Genomic DNA, 22180 nt, shown 5'->3' with positions numbered 1-22180 from the left:
GTGAAGACTAGGAAAAAATTTAGGAAAATTTTTATAAAATGATACAGAGAGAAGAAAGTAGAGGCAAAAGAGTAAGTATGCAATGACTGCAATAATGCAAATCAAGTTAAGATGGAGGGAAAGATCATTCTGGTAAAAATCAGTATCACTGTTAGTATACTGTCAGCATTAAAGAACATATCCTTTCTGTTGGTATACAGCCTACTGTTTTTAGGACATGTGCTTTGCAGGTTGGGTATTTGCTGGATGGAATATATTGTATCAAAGCAAAATGCATCAGTAAATTAAAATAAAAAGTTGGTTTTCTCTTCTACATCACCTTCACTCCCCATCTAGAGTAGGAAATGCGCTAAAATAAATTTAAACCTTAAATCATGTAATTTTACTGTTGCCGACATATCTAGTCTACCAAAGTCAAGTCAAGAAACATTTATTAAACACCTGCTGTGTGCCAGATAGTGTGCTAAGTGCTGGATTTATATATGTAAATACATGTTTATATATAGTACATATATGCAGATTGATATGTATACCTTACATACAAACCTAAGAGAGATGCCTGTCAGCTTTTGAGAAAAGTCAGAGTAGAGCTCCATGTAAGAGAGGTTATAGAATTAGTGTTGATAGTCAAACCTGGAAAGTACAGAGAATTCATGAATTGTGATACTCTATATTGATTTGAGGTATCCTACTATGAAAGCAGAAAGCAGTATTTGAATTGTAACACTTGTAGAAAATTCTACTCATTTTCCTTTACAGCTGGTACAAATCTGGTCTAAAACAACTAAATGTTTACCCTTGACAGTGCACGTGTAAATGCAACTTTAATGAATTTAATAATTGTTATTTACTGATTTTGATACTGAAAAATTAAGTACATTAAGGCAGTGTCTGCATTATAATTCTTCAACTTTCTTTGTTGTTCTAATACAAAATTGTTTGCTTAAGTCATGAAACAATATAGATAGCAAGGGATGAGATCAAATAGTGAAAACATTTCTGCACTTATATACAAAACTGTAATCGAATTCCCCCTTTCTCCTCCAATTCTCCAGCAGGAATGTAGTTGCTGTGCTTATGAGCAAAGCCGAATTGAAATAGCTCAAAAGAAATACAAGATGCACAAATTGAGAGAATCCACCCCAAATGTTCACATGGGCTTTTTGTGCTTGACCTGTGGTAGAACATTCCGAGCTCGTATTGACCTGATCAACCACCGTCGGACGCACTGAAACTTGCCTAGCCTAGTGATGTCATTTTGGTCCTCTTCGAGAGCGAAGGCAACAACCACCCAGTAGTTTCTCAATACCCCAGGGCCATTAGTGGTAAACTTTTTAGGGTGGTGTTAAAGGATTTTCCCCTACAAAGCTTTTTCTTCTGGACAGTGAAAACTTCTCCTCTTAGCTGTAGAGTATTAAGATCTTCACATCAAACTAATTCAGAGTCACAGAATTTGAGAGTTGGTAGGGACCTGAGTGAACATCTAGTTCAACTTGTGATGTGCCAGTAAATGTTTAACAACTGACTCTCAGGGTGGGGGGAAATGTACATATGGTAGATTTTTAAGTTGGATATGCATTAGTAACATTTTCATATCACTTTTGTAAATCTAGACCAGGCGTTGGCAGACTATGGGTGGAGGACCAAATCAGGCATGTTTTTGTATGGTCTTAATTTTTACATTTTAAAATACAACAAACTTTTTTTTAAAGGCAGTTGGGATTAGTGACTTGCCCAGGGTCACACAGCTAGTAAGCGACAAGTGTTTGGTCTGAGGCTGGATTTGAACTCAGGTCCTCCTGACTTCCGGGCTGGTACTCTATCCACTGTGCCACCTAGATGCCCCAAGAAACCTTTATTTTTAAAAATATTAAAAAACAAAACCCCAAACTAAAAACCCTTTGGCCTGTTCAGACTGTATGAAAACAGGCACAGGCTGGATTTAGCCTAAGGACTGTAGTTTGCTGACTCCTGGTTAGACAGTCAACAAAATAATAAATCAGGTCATGATTTGCTTATTTCCAGGGTATGTTGAGCACTTAACAATTGGCTCTCTTGAGCTGATTCTGGAAGCCTCCATCACATCCCTGAGTTGAACCTATGGACTCCTCCCTAAAAGATATCCAACCAACTATCAAAATTGAAGTCAAAAGGCTTTTAATTCTGCCTCTGATTGAAGCCCTCCAAGGAAGAGGACTTCTCTATCTTTTGAGGCAATCTATTCTACTTTTTGCCAGTTATTGTTGGTAGGACTTCGTTTTAGAGCTGAGCCCGGGATGGTCGTGTTTCATTCCCCTCTTGCTGTGCTTCTGACTTGTCTAGACTTTGCTGTCATTCCTCTATTTGAGGGCCTCTTCCCTCTATCCCCTTAGCTTTTCAGCTCTCTTTTAGGCATTGTGTTTCCCCATTTAAGGGCAGTGACTGTCTTTTTGCTTGTATTTGTACCTGCAACCCTTAATGTAGTGCCTGACATATAGTAATGCTTGATAAATGTTTGTTGCCTTGCTTTAGGAAGTTTTTGTCCTGACATCAAGTCAGATGGACTCTGAAGGTTCTGTGCATTGTCCCCGGATCTATCCTTTGGAGACAAACAGGAAAAAAAAATCTCCACATGACAGCCTTAACATATCTTTGAAGTCAGTTGTCCTGTTCCCTCCGAGTTTTCTCTAAGTTAAATGTGCTGAGTGCTTTCAACCAATCCTTATGCATCATGAGCTCAAGGCCCTTCGCCAAGCATCCTGGTTACCCTTCTCTGAACACTCTTATCAGTGTCCTTCTGAAACCACGGTGCCCACAATCGAACAGAGTGTGACTGATGAGCTCTGACGAGGCGCAGTCACCTCCCTATCCTGGGAAGCCGTTCCCATCTTAATGTAGCACAAGTGTGCATCAGGCTGCTTTGGCTGCCATGTCAGACTGTTGGCTCATTGAACTAAGTTTTACTCCTGATCATTTTCAGAACAACTGCTGTCTAATCACGTCTCCGCCATCTTCTGTAAAGCTGTTTTTGCACCCATACGGAAGAATTTCCATTTATCCTTAATGAATTTCATCTTCTCCGGTTGCTTCATCAGCCCAGTACACTAGCCATAAAGATCCTTTTGGATTTTGATTTTTTCTTTCTTTGTGTTAGGTAACCCTCCCAGCATGGTGTCGGCAGCAGATTTGGAGAGCATACTGTTATGCATACCATTTATGTTTTTGTCCAAGTTAAAGATAAAAAGCTAAACGGTTCAGATCCCTGGGACATTCCACTGCAGACCTCATTGACATTGGACCATTAACTAATTCTTGAGACTGGCCAGCCAGCCAGTTCAGAATCTATATAACTATATTATTGTCTAATCCATATCTGTATATTGTGTCTACTAGTATAATGTGGCTGTCACTGTTGTACAACGTTCTCCTGGTTCTGCTCACTTCACTCAGCATCAGTTCATACAAGTCTTTCCAGGTTTTTCTGAAGTCCACCTGCTCATGATTTCTTATGGAACAATAGTATTCCATTACATTCATATACCATAACTTGTTCAACCATTCCCCAGTTGATGGGCTTCCCCTCAATTTCCAATTCTTTGCCAACACAGAAAGAGCTGCTATAAATATTTTTATACATGTGGTCCTTTTCTCATTTTTCTGATCTCTTTGGGATGCAGCCCTAGAAGTGCTATTGCTGGATCAAAGGGTATGCACATTTTTATAGCTCTTTGGGCATATTTCCAAATTGCTTTCCAAAATGGTTGGATCAGTTCACAACTCCACCGACAATGCATTAATGTTCTGATTTCCCCACATCTTCCCCAGCATTTATAACTTTCTGTTTTATCATGTTAGCCAATCTTATCGGTGTGATGTGGTACCTTAGAATTGTTTTGATTTGCATTTTTCTAATCAGTAGTGATGTAGGGCATTTTTTTTCATATGACTATAGAGGGCTTTAATTTACCTTCATCTGAAAACTGCCTGTCCATATCCTTTGACCATTTATCCCTATAGTCTTTCAAATGTTACCAACCCTATCAGCTAGTTTTTTCAGGAAACAGAAACATGATGTCGTAGTAATAAGGGTCCTGACTTAGAGACCTTTTGTTTGTTAGCTAAATTTTGGACATTCACCTACAGACATTTGAGGCCAGGAGTTTTTACTTTTTGCTTGGATTTTGTCTCCTGTGACTTTCTGGATGTCTTAGCTGCTATTCTGACTTCATAGCTTTACAAAAATAATCTCCCTCTCCTATCCCTTTTAGTTTAAAGCACTTTTGATTTTATGTGAAAGTGCTTTGTAAATACGTTCTTACCAGCCCTTGTTAGGTACACTCCATCTCTGGCCAGGAATCTTTCATTCCTACATTGTAAGCCATGGTATAGAAAGCCAAATCCCATACTAAGATACCACCTTCTTAGCTAGCCTCTTCCTTCCTAAATTAATTTTTCATCTCTGCATCCATTTCCTTCAGGAGGCAACAGCAAGGAAATCATAACCTGTGACTTTGTGGTTCAGTTTTTGCCCCAGATTTCATAGTTGACAGTACTTTTTAGGTTTCTTCTGGAAGTGTCATTTTTTGCTCGCACAGATCACCGGAAGTGGTTAGTTTATATCCATTTTTATAAGTTGTGATATCCTTTTTGTTATATCTGTCGTCCAATGACAAATGAGATCAAAGGAGATAACATGCAGAAACATTTGGTTAAAATGACATTTTGATTTTGGCCATTAATGTTATTGTACGTGCCCTGGAGTACGAAAGACCTTTCTTGTCAAGACCATGCTCCTTTCTTTTTCTTATGACCCTTACTGTGAACTCTCAGTTGACAACTTCTGTGGTTCTAATGTATCATTCTTTGGAGGACAAGCAACTTGTTTTTACCCAGAGCATCTAGCTTTCTCCTTTTTTGGAAGAGCTTCGAATCTGTTTTTAAACTCTAATTGTATAGCTGTCCTTTTCCTTCCCATCATCTTTGATATATAACTGCATTTCCATTCATCATCAGATTCCTTTCTCCACCCCCCGCTCAAGTATTTCTTCTGTTTACTTTAGGACAGGGGTTTCTTGAACTGAGGTCTTTGACCTTTTAAAAAATATTTTGAAAATGATTTCCTTTGTAATCCTTTTATTTTATTCAGGTATTTAAAACCATTTTCTGGGAGGGGTTCACCATAATAGGCTTCCAGACTGCCAAATGGGTCCATGACACGAAAAAGGTTAATAGTTGCTCCAGGAGTGCTGCATTGTCCCTTATAGTTAGGTGTTATGAGGTATAGAGTCAGTAAGTCCTGAGTTAAAATTTCGCCTCATACACTTAGTAGTGGTTCAACCCTGGACAAGTCACCCAACAGCCGGTCTGCCTTAGTTTCTGAGACAGTAAAATAGGGATTATGATAGCTCTCTCCCTCCTAGGGTTGTTGTGAGGATCAAATAAATATCTTTTTAAAGCATTTAGCACAGTGCCTGGCCCATGTTTGTTCCCTTCCCCTTTGTCTCAGCATCTGGACTGTAGAAAAGGATTCTTTCACCATTTCTTCTAGGAGGGAGATCACCTTAAGTTTAGAGCAGACAGCATTACCCTAATGTGGTAAGAATACAAACTTTTTGCAGGATGCAAGTCGCTGCACAATTCCCTGTATTCTCCGTAATGCTTGAGATTTTCAGCCTTATTTCTTTAAATAACTTGAAGGTAATTATACCTAGACCTTAATCATCTGGTTAAATTTTTACAGCCAATTATCACCTCTGGATAGCTTGAGTACCCTAGGAATTCTTTTCTTTTGTCTCATCAAAGGTCACACCCACCTTCTCCTCTGCCTCTCACTAATAACCTCTTTTTCTCACCAGTTTGTCCCCTCCAACCATCCTATTTGATTAACCCTCTATTTGTTTTACTTTCCTCATTTATTTCTTACTTAACCTTGCCTGGATTTTGCCAATTACCTTATCCTTCTCTGTCTTAGCACCTTCTCAGATTCTACTCTGGCATCCTCCTTGATCTTATTCTTCCTTCAAACAGAAGTAGAAATCAGTATCTGGGCCTGGCAATTAATTGTTCTTTGGATTTTCCTCCATTTCTCCAAAGTTTTGTCAGATTTCTCCTTCCCAAACTCAACTTGACCATCTTAATTAGTCCAGACTTCTCCAAGTAACCCACATAATTTCATTCTCCTTATTCTGTTCAAGGTCTTCTTTCATCTCTCCATTCTTCTCCCAGCAATCTCCCAGGGAGAAACTCCCAAGAACCCCTTTTTCCTCTCATATCTGCTTGGTATTATTCAACAATCTTGATTCGGTACTTTCTGGTTATAACACTGTCAGCCACACCTTAAGGTTATAATCTGAATATATATCTTACTTGTTGGCAATTTTGACAGGTAAAAACTCCTTTAAAAATTATGCTAATAACCTAATAAAGAGCTCTCTGTGGTCAAAGTTTGACTTCCAAGAAACAGTGAAATCGGAAAGGATGGTTTAGCAGTAACCTTTTATTTCCTAGTGGTGCTGGTTTGGTCTGGTGATATTGCACAGCTATTGGTTGTTGCCTGGCACATAGTGGACATTTAATAAACGGTTTTTGACTGAATAAACTGAAGAGGGAGGCAAAAATGAAAAGGAAGAATCTTCTACTGGTTCTTGCCTTTGAGGTCAGGTTTTGAATGTCTGTTTGCTCTATGAGCATATATCAAGAGAAAAAGATGCCATCAAGGCATGCTTCTTCACACGTCTCTTTTATATGACCTGGGCTGTCCAGATTGTCTCTTTCCTCCCCAACCATTTAGAATTCTAAGAAGTCAAGCAAAATTATCAATGATAGCTGTTTAATGTTAGAAATAACATTCATTTTGGGTCCAATTTTGTTAGTTGATATACATGCGTATGACTTTGTGTGTACTTTAGAGTATATTGTGGTATTTTGCATAATCAATGTGTGTCGTACATTTTTATAGGACCGTGCAACCATTTGATTTGTTCACAACTTATGATGAATTGGATGTGGAGTCCTAGAAACAAAGCTTTTTGATATTGTCGTTGGAAAAGCTTTACAACGTGTCAGGACCATGAGCCTATCTTAAAACATTGGTTAGTTTAGGAATAACTGAAGCTGATGAATAAAGAAGCTAAAGTAGGTTTCATTTTGCATATTTTAAAACAAACATCTTTAAACCTATGATATTTACACTGCCTTTAAAAGAACTAGCATCAACAAATATTTCATTAATATGAGTTGAATTCCTTTCTCTTTTCTACCCTTGCATTCTTGGGGTGTGAAGGATCCCACAAAATGCTTCCCAGTGTTTTTCCATTCTATCACACATATCAGTTTCAAAGTTTGAAGTTCATAGATATAGATAGAGAGCATGATGTAAATATAAGCCTTTGGGAAAAAAAAGATGGTGGTCATGAAATGGAAGAAGAAAGGCAGAGATTACACAGCTGTTATAGAGAAGTTCAAATGAGTTCGTATTACCACCTTACTTTTCTCTTACATTAGACTTCATAAAGTTTTCACATATATTATTTTGTTTGATTTTTCACAGCAACTTGGGTAAGTATATAGTGTTAGATTTATCTTTAGTTTTTAGGTAAGGAAACAGGCAGAGAAATCCTGTTAATTAAGCAACATGGTGGAACAAGTGGGTGGTATAGTGGATAGAGCACCAGACTTGGAGGTAAGAAGATAGGAGTTCAGATTGGGCCTCACACACTTAATAACTGGGCAACCCACGTTTCACTCAACCACCGTTTGCCTCAGTCTCCTCAACCATAAAAGGGGAATAATAATAGTTTTTACCTCAAAGGGTTATTTTGAGGATCAAATGAGATATAATTGTAACGTGTTCAGCCCAGTGCCTAGCACAGAGTAAGCCCTGCATAAATGTTAGTAGTAGTAGTTGTTGTTGTTATTTAAGGAAAGGCAAAAACAGACGCTGCCCTAAAAGAGCTCGTGTTCTAATGGAGGAGAACACGTGCAAACAACTCTGTACAAACAAGCTATATGTGTATATATGGATAGATAGATGATGGATAGATAGGGTAGATTGGAGGTAATCAATGGAGGGAAGGCACTAGCATTAAGGGGAGGGAGGGACGCTGGGTAAAGCTGTGATTTTAGCTGATTCTTTTTTTTTTCATTGTTTGTGGATTTTTTTGGGCTAGGCAGTGGAGTTAAGTGACTTGCCCAAGGTCACACAGCTAGTAAGTGTCAAGTGCCTGAGGCTGGAGTTGAACTCAGGTCTTCCTGACTCCCATCCAACACTCTACATTGGTAGAAGTTTCCTCACCTGGGAATTCCCTATATGTATGAAACCAGTCTCTATGCCCTGACTTTCCTTTACCCAAATAATGTTGACTGGCACTGAATGATAAGGTAGAGGTATGCATGTGGGGGTGGGGCTCTACAGTGGCGTAGTATAACTGTTGAGTTATAAAGAGCTAAAAACTCTTCACTTAAGAAATTCTTATAAGCTTAATATTAAACTTTAATTTAGTATGACTTAGTGGAGAGAGTATTGGCTGTGAAGTCAGAGGATATGGATTTAAGTCTTGCCTCTTCCTGTCTGCATGATTTTGAGCAAGCTCCTTAGCCTTTCTTGGCCTCAGTTTCCTCATAAGTAAAATGAGGGGCTTGGACAGTACAGCTTCTGAGGGCCTTTTGAGTTCTACATCTATGATCCTATGATCTGTAGATTAATTAAATTTGCTTTCTAATTATTTACCTTTAAATCAGTGAATTTCATTGTATAAAATGTCACAACTCTGTCAGTTGTCTTTGTTCATTTTTATTTTATGGAATTGTATTTAGTTATACTTTGTTCCTTCTGTTCTGCTTTTTTGGGTTATTTCATAAAATTCTTTCCTAATTTATTTGCCTCATTAATCCAATTAATATAGATAATTATGTATTCCATTACATTAATATGCCACAGTTTATTTAACCATTTCCCCATTGTTTAATGTTGAAGTGGCTTATAACGTATTCTCAATTACAGAAGTTGCTATAAAATTCTTTTGAACATATAGCTTTTTAATATAAAGACTTGTCAAGATGTACTATCAGCAATTAAATGATAATGTTAAATAGTAGGATTTAATTGAAATTTGTTTTTTTTTTTCTGATTGCTTTCTAAAAGGATCCAGCTGGCTAGCAGTTCCACTAGCTATGACTGAGTTTTTCATCATCATAGTGTTGTCTTGCACATTTATCACATCCCTGATAATTACATTTTTTAAATAGGAAAAAGTCATCTTTCCATAATTGAGATTATATCTTACTCCATTTTCTTCGAGTTGATTATGTAATTCCTTTGTATGTTTTACGTTCATTATGCAGCTAAAATCCACTAAGATATATGGTATGAGGTATGGATCTAAAATTAATGTCCCACCTAGTACTAACCAGTTTTCCCAGTTACATTTTTTAATAATGATTTTTTTCACCAATTTTTATATTCTCTAAGTTAATTAATCTTTTTGTAGTTATTTGATTGCATTTCTGATATTTCTCTTTTCTTCTGTCAATCTATTTCTCTGTTGCTTTTTTTCTGTTGCTTTTTTTGAAGAAAAAACCCCTCATATCCATTAGTTTTGAGGGTAACTAGTCATGTAATATATTTTAAAGTTTGCAGGTACTAATCAACCTTCACCAGTTTCCCTCCATCCTCACCCCATTGTGGTGCTTTATGTTCTTACTTATTTGTTTTTAAAAATTTATTTTTGTTTAGTCGTTTTCAGTTGTGACCATTTTTGGGATTTTCTTGGCAAAGATACTGCAGTGGTTTGCCATTTTCTTCTCTAACCCATTTTATGGATGAGGAATGGAGACAGACAGAGTTAAGTGGCTTGCCCAGGATCACACAGCTAGTAAATTTCTGAGGCTGGATTTGAACTGAGGTCTTCCTGACTCCAGGCCAGCACTCTATTCACCTAGCTGTGCCTCTCTGTCTTTTCTCTCCCCAATTTATTTACTTTAGTGATTACTTATCTCTGCCACCTATTGCCATGCCTCTTTCCTCCCTCCCCCTCTTGAACCTTAAAAAGAAAAGAAAGACTCAATAATGTGTATAGGTAAGCAAGATAAATTCTGACACTGGCCTGTGTCCAAAAATGTCTGCCCTGTTCTGTGTTTTAACTCATCCTCTCTCTCGCCAGAACAGGTGGCCTGTTTCATCTTCAGTCCTCATGGATGAATTCATGGTTTATCATTGTATTGATCATAGTTCTAAAGTCTTTCAAAGTTGTTTTCTTTTATATGTTGTTATTATATAAATTTTCTCGTAGTTCAGCTCCCCTCATTCTGCATTAATTTGTTACAGGTCTTCCCCGTTTTCCTCTGAAACTGTTCATTTCATCATTTCTTATGGCACAATAACATTCTATTATACTCATTATATATAGTGGTGTTTTTTTTTTAACCATGCCCAATAGGCGGATTTCCTCTTGTTTTCTAGTTTGGGGTTATTTATGAAAAGAGAGGCTATCAATATTTTTGTATCTCTGGGTTAAAGACAAATATGGTGCATAGTTCCAAATTGCTTTTCAGATAGCTAGATCATTTTCACAGCTCTACCAAAAGAGCAGACAGGTGCCTGTTACCAGCAGTTCTAACATTTGTCATTTTCGTCTTTGGTCATCTTTGCCAATCTGATGGGTATGAGGTGGAACCCCACAGTTGTTTTAATTTGTGCTTCTCTATTAGTGACTTGGAACTTTTTTTATAAGATTGTTTTTAGCTTGGATTTCTTCCTCTGAAAAATGCTTGTTCTAATGGGGAATGGCTTTTAGTCTAAGGAACTTGAATCAATTCCTCATATGTTTTGGATATGAGATCTTTATCAGAGAAACTTGGTGCAAAACTTTTTCATTATATGTAATCAATATTTCCATTTACCTTCTATGATGCTCTTTATTGCTTGTTCAGTCATGACTTCTTTCCCTGTGCCAATAATTGACTTACAGTGTTTCCTTTTTCATTTAAGTCGTGTATGTACATATCATTAATCTTGTTCTTTTTTTTTTTTTTTAAGGCAGTTGGGGTTAAGTGACTTGCCCAGGGTCACACAGCTAGTGTCAAGTGTTTGGTCTGAGGCCGGATTTGAACTCAGGACCTCCTGACTTCAGGGCCGGTGCTCTATCCACTGCACCACCTAACTGCCCCCATATCATTAATCTTGGCATATGGTATGATATGTTGATCTGTACCTAATTTCTGCCAAACTGCTTTCTAGTTTTCCCTGCAGTTTTTGTCAGTCCTTACCCCAGTATCAGGAGTCTCTGGGTTTATTAAACATTATCCTATTCTGTTGATCTGCTTCTATATTTTTTGATGATTAGTGTTTTAGACTTTAGTTTGAGATCTGCTACTGCTAGACCCTCTTTCTTTCCATTTTTTTATTATTACCTTTCATGACCTTTTTTTCTTCCATAATTAATTTTAGCTCTATAAAAGAATCATTTGGTTGTTTGACATGTCAGTGAATTAAATTAATTTAGGGAGTATCATTGTTTTATTATACTGGGTTCATCTACCCATGAGCAATCAATATTTCCCTAATTACTTAGGTCTGTATTTCTGTAAAGAGTGTTTTATACATGGATTCATATGTTTCTTAGGTGAGTCTTGGTACATATACTCCTAAATATTTTTTCCTTCTCTAGTTATTTTGAATTTAATTTCTCTTTCTAGTTTTTACTCTTTGATTTTTAAAAAATATACATTTTATTATAATTTTATCCTGTTCTATGATGAAGCCCCTTGGTGTTTTGATTGGTATTGCATTAATATGTTAGATTACTTAGGGAGTGGTCATTTTTTACTTTGTTAATGTGACCCATCCATGAACACTGAATGCTCCTCCAGTATTGTTTAGGGCTTCCTTGATTTCAATCATGATAGTTTTATAGTTGGCTTTATATTGGTCATATGTATTTCTAGGTAGGTTAATTCTTCATGTTTTTTGAAGGTATTCATTCTTACAAATGGAATTCCTCTTTTTATAAATTTTTTTCTTGCTTCCCCCCCCTTTTTTTTGTATAATGGTGTTGATGGTAGCAAAGACAGAAGTGGTCCATTGACATATTCTTCTTACTATCCATGAACAAATAGATGGCCTCGTTCTGTGTGATTACTGTAAAATGGGCATGACCAAGGACTGAGAGAATGGTTAAAAGTGGCTGAAAATAGAATATTAGAGTCCTTCTATATGTAATGCAGAGGGAATATGGTCAAGTGGTTAAAGATTTGGTTCATTATGTGATCTTAATGACACTTTAATTTTCCACTTGTAAAGGGGAGAATAATAATAATGCTAATACCATCTGCATATTTTTGAGAGATGATTTTAGTATTAATGAGTTAAATTTATAAATTTGACAGCAGCAATTTTGTCAGCCTTTCTTGGAAGCCGATTTGTTTTATAGAGCACCAGATTCCTTTTTTGTGTGTAGAATTTGATTAACCTGAAACTTCTGTGTAATGTTTAGAATCTTTGTCAAGTATACAAGCTTTCCCTGGCTAACTTTTTTCCTTTTGGATTATGATTGTTTCAACCTGTTGGCTTTTTGAAATCTAACTTTCTTAGGCTACAAGCCAAAAAACAGTTTATTTAAATACCAAGGATATAAGCAAGGATTAACATGAATGGACCAATGTTTTTGCTTTAAATTTTTTTTTTTTAGTTAGACTAATTTTAAAACAACAGTGAAACTTTCTTGCTCCACTGTATATTCGGAAGCTTGAGTTGTTCAATTTATATAACCCATGTTAGAATTTGGGCATTGGGGATGAAGATGTAAATATTTGGTTGAAATTTATTAAAACATTCTAATTTCTCTTAGGAGTTTGTTAAATTTTTTATTTTTCAATAGCAAATGATATAAATTTGTTTTTGGTACAATATTGTTGCCGAAATTATAAATCACATAATAGATAAGATGTCCCATAAATGTCTAATTGTTTTTTTTTTAACACTACAGAACCACTGTTTCATGTAAACTCTATTTTGAGCTTTCTTTTGAAATAACTGACTTTAACAGAGAATTCCTGTTACCTAGAAATTGATGACAGACTTACATTTCCTTTTTTGTTTCTTAGACGTTCCATCCTCAGAGCAGCCTGAACTGTTCCTAAAGAAACTTCAGCAGTGCTGTGTAATTTTTGACTTCATGGACACGCTATCAGATCTTAAAATGAAAGAATACAAGCGCTCCACTCTTAATGAACTGGTGGACTACATTACAATAAGCAGAGGCTGTTTGACAGAGCAGACTTACCCTGAAGTAGTTAGAATGGTGAGTTTTTTTTTTTCACATCTTGGACACTTTTCAGCTCCTTCCATAGTTACCTACAGGTGTTTATTGTCTAAGCGATGGAGGTTGCTTCTAGAAATTAGATACAACCTTCTCTGTCTCTAAGCGAAACTAGTCAATGTGATATCTGAAGTGCATTGTGTGAGGATGAAATCCATAGCTTCTTATATCATAAAAGTAATAAAAGATTAATAACTTTATATTTGAAACCAGGGTTTCCAGGACCATGTGTGGATGTGGATGTGTGTGTATGTACACGTCTGTGCGTGCATATGAATGTGTATTTTTAAAGAAAAGGCTAGGAGGAGGATCATTGAAAGTTTCAAGTCTTTATTTGAACAAATATTCCAAATTTTGGATATCTTATTTTATTTATTTTTTTCTCTTCATTGTGGAGAAAGAAAACATCTTTAAGCTTTTAACAAAATTCTAATTCAGGGAATGTAACTACAATTCTTCCTTTGTGATTTATCAGTTTTGTAGTCACTGAACTGAGAGACTGTCATGATTTTAAAAAACAAGTTTTATTTAGTCTTTCTTTTCAGTTGTCACAAGTAGAGTGAAGAAAAAGTAATCAACATATTGGCCACTTCATGACATAAACAACCATTTAACTACTCTCAGTGTTTATTTCAGTGGTAGATTTCTGTAGAATTAGTGCTTTCATTGGTACCCAAGAAGGCATGGTAACTATCACATTCATGTTATCTAATTATGCTAATTTGAAGTGATACTGCAGTGGTTTGAGGGATTTAATATACCTTTTATAAAAGTACTTGATTCATACACCTTTAGGAGGATCTGACCCACTGTGCCTTGTGGGTGTTGACCAAAGATTTACTTCTGAATAATACTTAGATTTTTATAATATCTAGGTTTATAAATTTATATATTAAAAGGATACAGGAGGAAAAAAACAGTTTGTGAAAAGGTGTGGTTTTAAAAGTGTTTTTAGTTTAAGATGATTCTAACACACTTGAGGAAGCAGTGGGGTGATTTATGAAGGTTATCTCAGATGAATGCCAATAAAATTTAAGTTCTATCCTAGTATATTTTATTTTTGTTTCTAGTCCAAAGAAAAGTTATCAAAAAACTTATCTGTGAGGTCAATGATTTAAATTCCTTGTCACCATAGCCTTAAGAGTTTACCTGTTGAATGTGCTTCCTAATCTGGCATTCAAAGACCTCTTTGATCCAAGTCCAACCTAATTTTCTAGCTTTATCTCTCCTCAACAAAAACCCTGTGCTTCAAGGAAGGAGGTCTCCCCATTGACCTTTGACTAACCCTTGCTCATTACTGTCTTTATGATTGCTCAGATTGTACTTGCCCTTTTCTGAAATACCCTCCCCCTTCTTTCTTGTCTAAATCATGCCTGTCCTTCAAGGCCTAACTTCACATACAGCCTTCTCCAAGCACTTTAGCCCAGGGTGATCTCTTCTTCTTCTGAACTGTAGCACTTTCTGTTTGTACTATTTGCTTGAAATTTATTCATATATTACTTTTTATTCTTTAACTTTTTGTTAAAAAATTAGGAAAAAACCAAAATAAAACCTCCCAGATCAGTAGTTCCCACAGGATAAATATCATGCCTTTACTACTCTCACTTTTATATGTATCTACCAAGGTTTCTAGCATAATGATAAATACATAGCAGTTGATAAATATTTGTTGAAAGAATGAGTGAATTCCCTCTTTAGTTACTGATTTGTGCAGCTTTCAAGCTGTTTATCTCCAGAGTTATCCAATCCAACTCACATTTATCAAATAACTGCTACGTACAAGGTACTAGAAAAACATAGGCAAAATGAGGGGATACAGCGTTGAAATGGCTGAGGGTTTGGCAGCAGTTCCAGAGGAGTAGGGGAGCACTAACAATTAGGGTGTTCAGAAAAACTGCCGACTACTACAGGAGATGATTTGTTGTCGTTGAAACGTTTCAGTGGCGCCCAGCTCTCTGTGACCCCACTTGGGGTTTTCTTGGCGAAGATACCGGAGTGGTTTGCTGTTTCCTTTTATAGCTCATTTTACAGATGAGAACTGAGGCAAATGAGGTTAAATGACTTGCTCAGGGACACAGCTTCTAAGTGTCGGAGGCTGGATTTGAATTCAGGACCCGCTGACTCCAGTGCTGGTGCTCTAGCTGCTGTACCATCTGACTGCTCCGTAGGAAATGATACGTTAGCCTGGAAGGAAACTAGAAATTGTAAGAGGCAGAAGTAAGGAGGGGCTGTATCTCAGGCACAGGGAATAGATGCAGTGCAAAGTCATGGAGGCAGAAGATGGAGTGCCAGATTTTGGTCACAGCAAGAAATTGACTATTGAATTTGGGGAACTGAAAATGAATAGGTAGTGTGCCTGGAAAAGTAGGCCGTATCTAAATTGAAAAGGATTGTAGTTCTTAAGCTAAAGATTTTGTATTTTATTCTAGAGGCAGTAGAAACACTGAAGATTCTTGAGAAGGTAAGAAACATGGCAGAAGCATCTAATGATTAGGAGAAAAAAAGTTGAAACTCTAGGCAGAGAGGAGTTACCATCTAAGTGTAAAAATTTATGAAGTGTGGGAATAGAGTGAGCTTGGAATTGTTCGTCAAATCCTCAGCTACTGAAAGTGATCGCTTGAAAGTTGACAGAAGGAAGTACGGTATGGTTGGAAGGAGTCTGGAATCAAAAGAAGTGGATTCGATTCCTGGTTTTTCTATTCCAATTCATTCCCCTCTCCACCTACTTTATCTGCGAAAGTGGAAAGATATTATCTTTAAGATTCCTTAGGTTCAGATTGTTTGCTGAAATCTGTGATTGCATCCAGACTTTGGGACTAATGTCGATCATTTTAGCACCACCAAAAAATGATTATTCTTTTGCCTTTGATATATAAAGGATTCCTGCAAAAAAGTGAACAATTTCCTTTTAGAAAGGGAAGAGAGGAAATGAGTTTTGACCAGTGGCGTATGTGTGTATGCAGGTTTTTTTTTTCCAATAGCTCATGTTAGTGGAGTGCTTTAAGGTTTACAAAATGCTTTTACCACAACAGTCCTGTGAAGTGGAAAGCATACATATTTTTATCTCACTTTTCAGATGAGGAAATGGAGACTGAGAGAAATTAATGAGTTTCCTGAGGTCACAGAGTAAGTGTCAAAGATGGGATTTAAATCCAGGTTCCTGCCTCTCAGGCTAGTGCTCTGTCTACTCTGCCACGTTGCCTCCCTTTTTAATATAACTGAACTTTCTCAGGAGGTACCTGGAGACCTGATGCTACTACTGGGAAGTATACCATTCATTTATTAGCTTAATTATAGTGGTCTCAAATGTATGATGCATTTTTTTATTAGGTAAATTGAAGAGATGTGTGGTGTCATAGAAAGAACACTGGCTGTGGAGTCTCGAGACCTGGGTTCCAATTCTGGTCTTGTCACTTGTAAGCTGTCCATACCTGGTCAGGCAGATCACTTTAACTCCTCAAAATAGCAGTGCTTCCTCTATAGAATTGGGATGTGAAGCTTTCCCTGTACATTTAACAGGAATATTGTAAGAAAAAAGTGAGCAATAATCCTTGAAATGTCATATAAATGTGAACTCCACTGCTTTTGTCGAGTACTTAAGAGAGCTAAGACACTTGGAAAAAGGAAGAAGAAAAAGCAGTGCCATTAAATCATTAAACAATTTCCTAAAATGGGAATCATGGAACTGGTGGTGACCACAGCACGTCATCTAAGCACTTCTTGTACTCTATTCTTTCTTTTGTTTTCTGCCTTTTTGCATATGGTAAGCACTGTCTATTTAGGATTACCTGCCCCCGGGGGCCCCCCCCACCCCATATTTCTCCACCAGCCTCTTACCTCTACTGTCCATCTCCCCATTTGGGAAAATGGATATTGGTACTGGCTTGAAGACATGTTTCTTTAGGCAGCAAAGTAGTTTACATAATGTTGCCTTAGTACTGACACCCTTCTGGGAAGAAAGTGTCACTGTCTCATTTTTGGAGAGGAAAACTGAGGCGCAGAGATGTATCTTACCTTGTTTGTACGTTGCATCACAGTCATTGGCAAAGCCTAAAACTCTTGTTTGCTCGGTCATTGTCAGCTAGATTCTTATCTTTTCTCATAATTAGCAGCTTCCCAGCATTAATGGGTAAAATGGTGCAGCTTTCAGTGAAACACCAATGAAGTGTTGTCTGGTCTACGTTAAACGTGTTATCCACGTCATGAACTCAGGGGTATCTTGATGGCACAGTGGATAGAGCACTGGGCTGAGAATTAGGAAGACTCATCTTCATGAGTTCAAATCTAGCCTCAGACACTTACTGGCTCTGTGACCCTGGGCAAGTCATTTATCCTGGTTTGCCTCAGTTTTCTCATTGTAAAATGAATTGGAGAAGGAAAGGCAAACCATTCCAGTATCTTTGCCAGGAAAACCCCAAAATGGGGTCACAAAGAGTTGGACACGACTGAAATGACTGAACAACGAAAGTCATGAATTAAAATACGGACACGTATGAACATTAGTCCTAAAAGAGAGCAGCCAGTGGGTCATGCTTTGAGAACCGTTGAATCAATCATAGGCTCTTTTCCCTCTAATAAAAATAACAATAGCCAACATTTTCGTACTACTGTAGAGTTTTCAGAGTGCTTTTTCGTACAAATTGATTGCTGTCCAACTTCAAGTGGTCCCTCGCTGCATCAAGGCAATCCTTTTATTCCTCTCTTAGTGATTTTTTTGTTTCACTGCCACAGAAGCTGAATATTCCAATGTCTCTTCTCTCCTCATGCCTCCTATGCCTTTTCTTGCCCTTTTTCTGCAGAGGATCTGCTGCTAACTTTTCTGAGAAAATTGAGAACATTCACAGTGATGCTCTTTCCTTTCCCCTTCTCTTCATTCTTAGAACCCCCCTAATGTCACTTTTTCCTCCTTTCAGTCTCTGATAAAGAGGTGTCCCTTTTCCTTGCCAAAGCAAACTCTTCTACATGTACCCTTCAACTCATGTTCTCCTGTTTTCTCCAACAGATTTCCCCCTTAATCCTCCCCAACCCATAATCTTCAAGCTCCCCCGATCTACTTCTTCCTCTCCTGCTCTCTTCAGACTTGCCCAAGTCTCCTTCATCCTTAGAAGAACCTTCACTAGACCCTGTTTTCAGCTGTTGTCATGTAGGCTTTCTCTGTTACAGTAAAACTCCTTGAAAAAGCCGTTTAAACATGTTGTCTTTACTTCTCTCATTCATTCCTCAACCCCTTGTCAGTCTGGTGTCCAACCTTATTTTCAGCTGAAAAAATTTTCTCTAAAGTTGTCAGTGATCTCTTGTGGCATTTGCCAAATCTGACATGGTTGATAGGTTGGTATTACAGTTCTCATCCTATTTGACCTGCTTTTGATAGTATTGACCAGCTTTATGGATACTCTTTATAGATATCCTCTCTCCTCTGAGTTTTGGTGATACTACTCCTTCGTGATTTTCTTTCTTCCTATCTGACTTCACCTTTCAAGCTTCATCAACTGTATCATGCCCCCCGATTATAGCCATCTATATTTATTCTCTTGGGAACCTTATCAAATACTGTTAGTTTTATTGCTATCCGTATTCATCTGACTGCCCAGGTCTCTTCACTGATCTTTAGTCCTTCAACCCCACCTACTTGTTGAGTATCTTAGACATTATAAATTTATGTTAACCAACCGTAAGTGTTTGTTCACAGCAGAAAGCAGTCCTCTAATCCCTCTTATTTATTCTCTATTTCACTCCCTCCCCCCTGAAGGTATCCCAAACATTACCTTCTTTTTTGACTCCCTTCTCCCAATGGATAGAAATGACAAGAATATAATCAGGCCAGGAAACACTCTTCTTTTGGAGTAATTAATTAGATGGTGATTGGGTAAAAATCAGGGTAAGGGGACTTTGAACCACATAAGTAGTAAGACTTCTTCCTGATGCCTTGAAGGAATTGCAGTAATGATACAAATTAGGAAGAAAAAAGCATGTTTTTGATTACTTTTGGCCACCTGTGACTAACTGAGGGGATGAGACCTTGAGAGAAGTGGTCTTAGAGGATTGAATGGTCCTAGGAAAATGATTCTCCAAGACTGACTGTTGTTCTGGATTGATAAAGCAGGATGTTCACTTTTGCCTTACCTTCAGTTGTGTAAATATATTTCATAATATTGTCAAAATTTTCTTGCTCAGGATTCCTGTAGATGCTACTTATGAAATGTTTTGTGTTGGAGAGAGCTGTCCAAGGACGTGAGGGAAATATTGCAGTTTTTATGTTTCTTTATCAGGTAGAACAATGCTTGTATTTAGAATTCATCTAAATTAATTAAAAAAACATTTCTGGCAGATGTGCCTACAGTGCAGAGCACAGCCTATTAATTTATTTTTTCCATACAAGGAACAGAAAAAGAAGATTGTATTTTAAGCCATTAATCTTATTACATGTAGTTTTTTTCTTCTTTTTCAGTAAATATTACATTTACTGAAAGTACAGTAGTACTATGTTAAATGTAATATATAACACTGACCTGCTTTCTGTGTCACCTGTTGAAATTTCCTCTGTTCTTTGTATTCTTAAAAAAGTTTCATTGACAATCTTTTCTAATCTTTTTTTTCCATTTTTTTTATTGCTTCTCCCTTCACTACTCCCTCTATAAACACTCTCCACTCTGTATCCCTAGCCCCATGCAAATAAAACTCCTACCTTGTAACAGTTAAATATAGCCAAGCAAAATAAATTCCGAGTTTGTTGTGAAAACCTATGACACGTTCTGTATCATCTCTCTACCAAGAGTTGGTATATATGCACCATCATCAGTCTTCTAAAGTCAGCCAGTCAGCAAGCGTTTATTAAGCACCTAGTATGTGCCAGGCACTGTGTGGAGTGCTGGGATATGAAAGAAGGCAAAACAGTCCCTGCCCTCAAGGACTTCCCATTCTAATGGAGAAAGAGACAACATGCAGATGTCAGGGAACACCACATGATAGATACAGGGCAAATTGGAGATAGTCTCGGGGGAAAGGCATTAAGGGGCACTTGGAAAGGCTTCTTGTAGAAGGTACAGTGTTAGTTGAGACGTGAAGGAAGCCAGGATGATGAGGGAGAGCTTTCAAAGCATGGGGAACAGCCAAAGTGAGGAGAGGAAGTGCCTCATGCAGAGAACAGCAAGGAGGCCAGGGTCACTGGATTAGAGAACGTGGAAGAGAGTAAAGTGGGTTGGAAGACTGGAAAGGTAAGAAGGAGCCAGGTTATAAAGAGTTTGAAAATTAAACTGAGGATTTTATATTTGACCTTGGAGGTAGTAGGGAGCCACTGGACTTCACTGAGTTTGGGGGAGCTGTGACTTCAGATCTGAACTTAAGGATCACTGTTAGCCAAGTAAGGGATGGATTAGAGTGGGGAGGCTTGAAGCAGGGAGGCAGCCAGGAGGCTGTTGCAGTAATGCATCTGGGAAGTGATAAGGGCCTGTTCCAAGGTAGTTGCAGTGTCAGAGGAGAGAAGACAGCATATACAAGAGACATTGCAATGGTAGAATCAACAGGACTTGGCAGCGGTTTGAAAAAGTGGGGTTAAGCAGTGATATGGACTGATGACTTTTCAAAGTTGTGAACCTGGGTGACTGGGAGGATAGGATGTTGGCGACCTTTACAGTAAAGGGGAGTCTGGAAAATGTTTGGAAAGCACAGAAGGGATTTTTGAGGAAAGAGAATGAGTTCAAGTTTGGACATGCTGAGTGTATTTTGTTGTTCAGTCTTTTTTTTCAGTCATATGCAACTCTTCGTAACACCATTGAGGGTTTTCAAGGCAAAGATACTAGAATGGTTTACCGTTTTCCTTCTCCAGCTCATTTGACAGATGAGAAAACTGAGACAAACAGGGTTAAATGGCTTACCCAGGGTCACATAGCTGGGAAGTTACCTAAGGCCAGATCTGAAGTCAGAAAGATGAGTTTTCCTGACTCTAGGCGGGACCCTGTCCATTGTGTTGCCTAGCTATCTAGGGAACATATACATGCTAGACTAGAGGTCAGCAGAGAGGTTAGAGCTTCATAAGTAGTTCTGGAGTGCTTGTTCATGGCTTTTATCAGTGTTCTGAAGTCCTTCAAAGTTGTTTTCCTTTATGGGGTTTGAGTAAATTGTTCTGGTGCAGCTGCTCATTTTACTCTATAGGTTCATACAAGTTTTCCCATGTTTGTTGGAATCTGCCTATTTTATAAATTTTTTTTATTGTGCAGTAATATTCCATTATATTCATATGCCATAATTTATTCAATCCTTCCCCAATTTGTGGCTAGTCAGTTTGTTTTCAGGTCTGTTCCTCATTCTTTTCTGTTCTCCTTCATGTAGCATATTTTCGGGTAACCTTACTATCTTCATCACCTGGCTTGGAACATTTTCTAGATTTTATGTGTCCTTTCCAAAATTCCCAGGACTAGACATAGTGCTTCAGATGTTGTTTAGCACCACTCTTACTCTAGATATAGCCTAAGATCTCATTTGCTTTTTGATGGCATAGTGGGACAGGTCACGCTTACTGAGTTTGTGGTCTGCTACAATTACCTGCCCCTTTTCACAGTAGCTGCTTTCTGGTTATATCCCTCCCATCTAGAACTTGTATAGATTTTTTTGGTGAAACCTCAATTTAGGACTTCATGTTTAGTGGTATCAAGTTTCATCTTGTTAGGTTTAACTCCTTTCCCCTCCCCCAGTCTGGCAAGAATTTTTATATATCCTGATTCTGTCACTCAATATATTATCCATACCTTCCAGCTTTGCATCATCTGAAAAGCTGATTAGCATTCCATCTGTGTTTTTATACAGGTCATTTATTAAAATGTTGAGTAGCACAGAGCTCGGTAGTATGCCACTAGATATTTATCCTCTATGATTATCTATTAATCACC

At 37.6% G+C, this 22180-nt stretch overlaps 1 protein-coding gene across 3 annotated transcripts in view; it reads left to right on the top strand.

Moving 5' to 3' along the window:
- The window catches only part of PPP2R5E (protein phosphatase 2 regulatory subunit B'epsilon), a 163756-nt gene that overhangs the window by 69370 nt on the left and 72206 nt on the right, over positions 1-22180 (top strand). For all 3 annotated transcript variants that reach the window (XM_020986511.2, XM_020986508.2, XM_020986509.2), the window contains one exon: positions 13081-13277. In XM_020986511.2, coding sequence (XP_020842170.1) covers positions 13081-13277 — 197 coding nt within the window. The remainder of the gene's footprint in view (positions 1-13080; positions 13278-22180) is intronic.

This window comes from Phascolarctos cinereus, unplaced genomic scaffold (assembly GCF_003287225.1).
Source record: "Phascolarctos cinereus isolate Bilbo 61053 unplaced genomic scaffold, phaCin_HiC Scaffold_3;HRSCAF=262, whole genome shotgun sequence".
Taxonomy (NCBI): Eukaryota; Metazoa; Chordata; class Mammalia; order Diprotodontia; family Phascolarctidae; genus Phascolarctos; species Phascolarctos cinereus.
The sequence above is the reverse complement of the archived record's forward strand: the minus strand, read 5'-3'. Positions and strand labels throughout refer to the sequence as shown.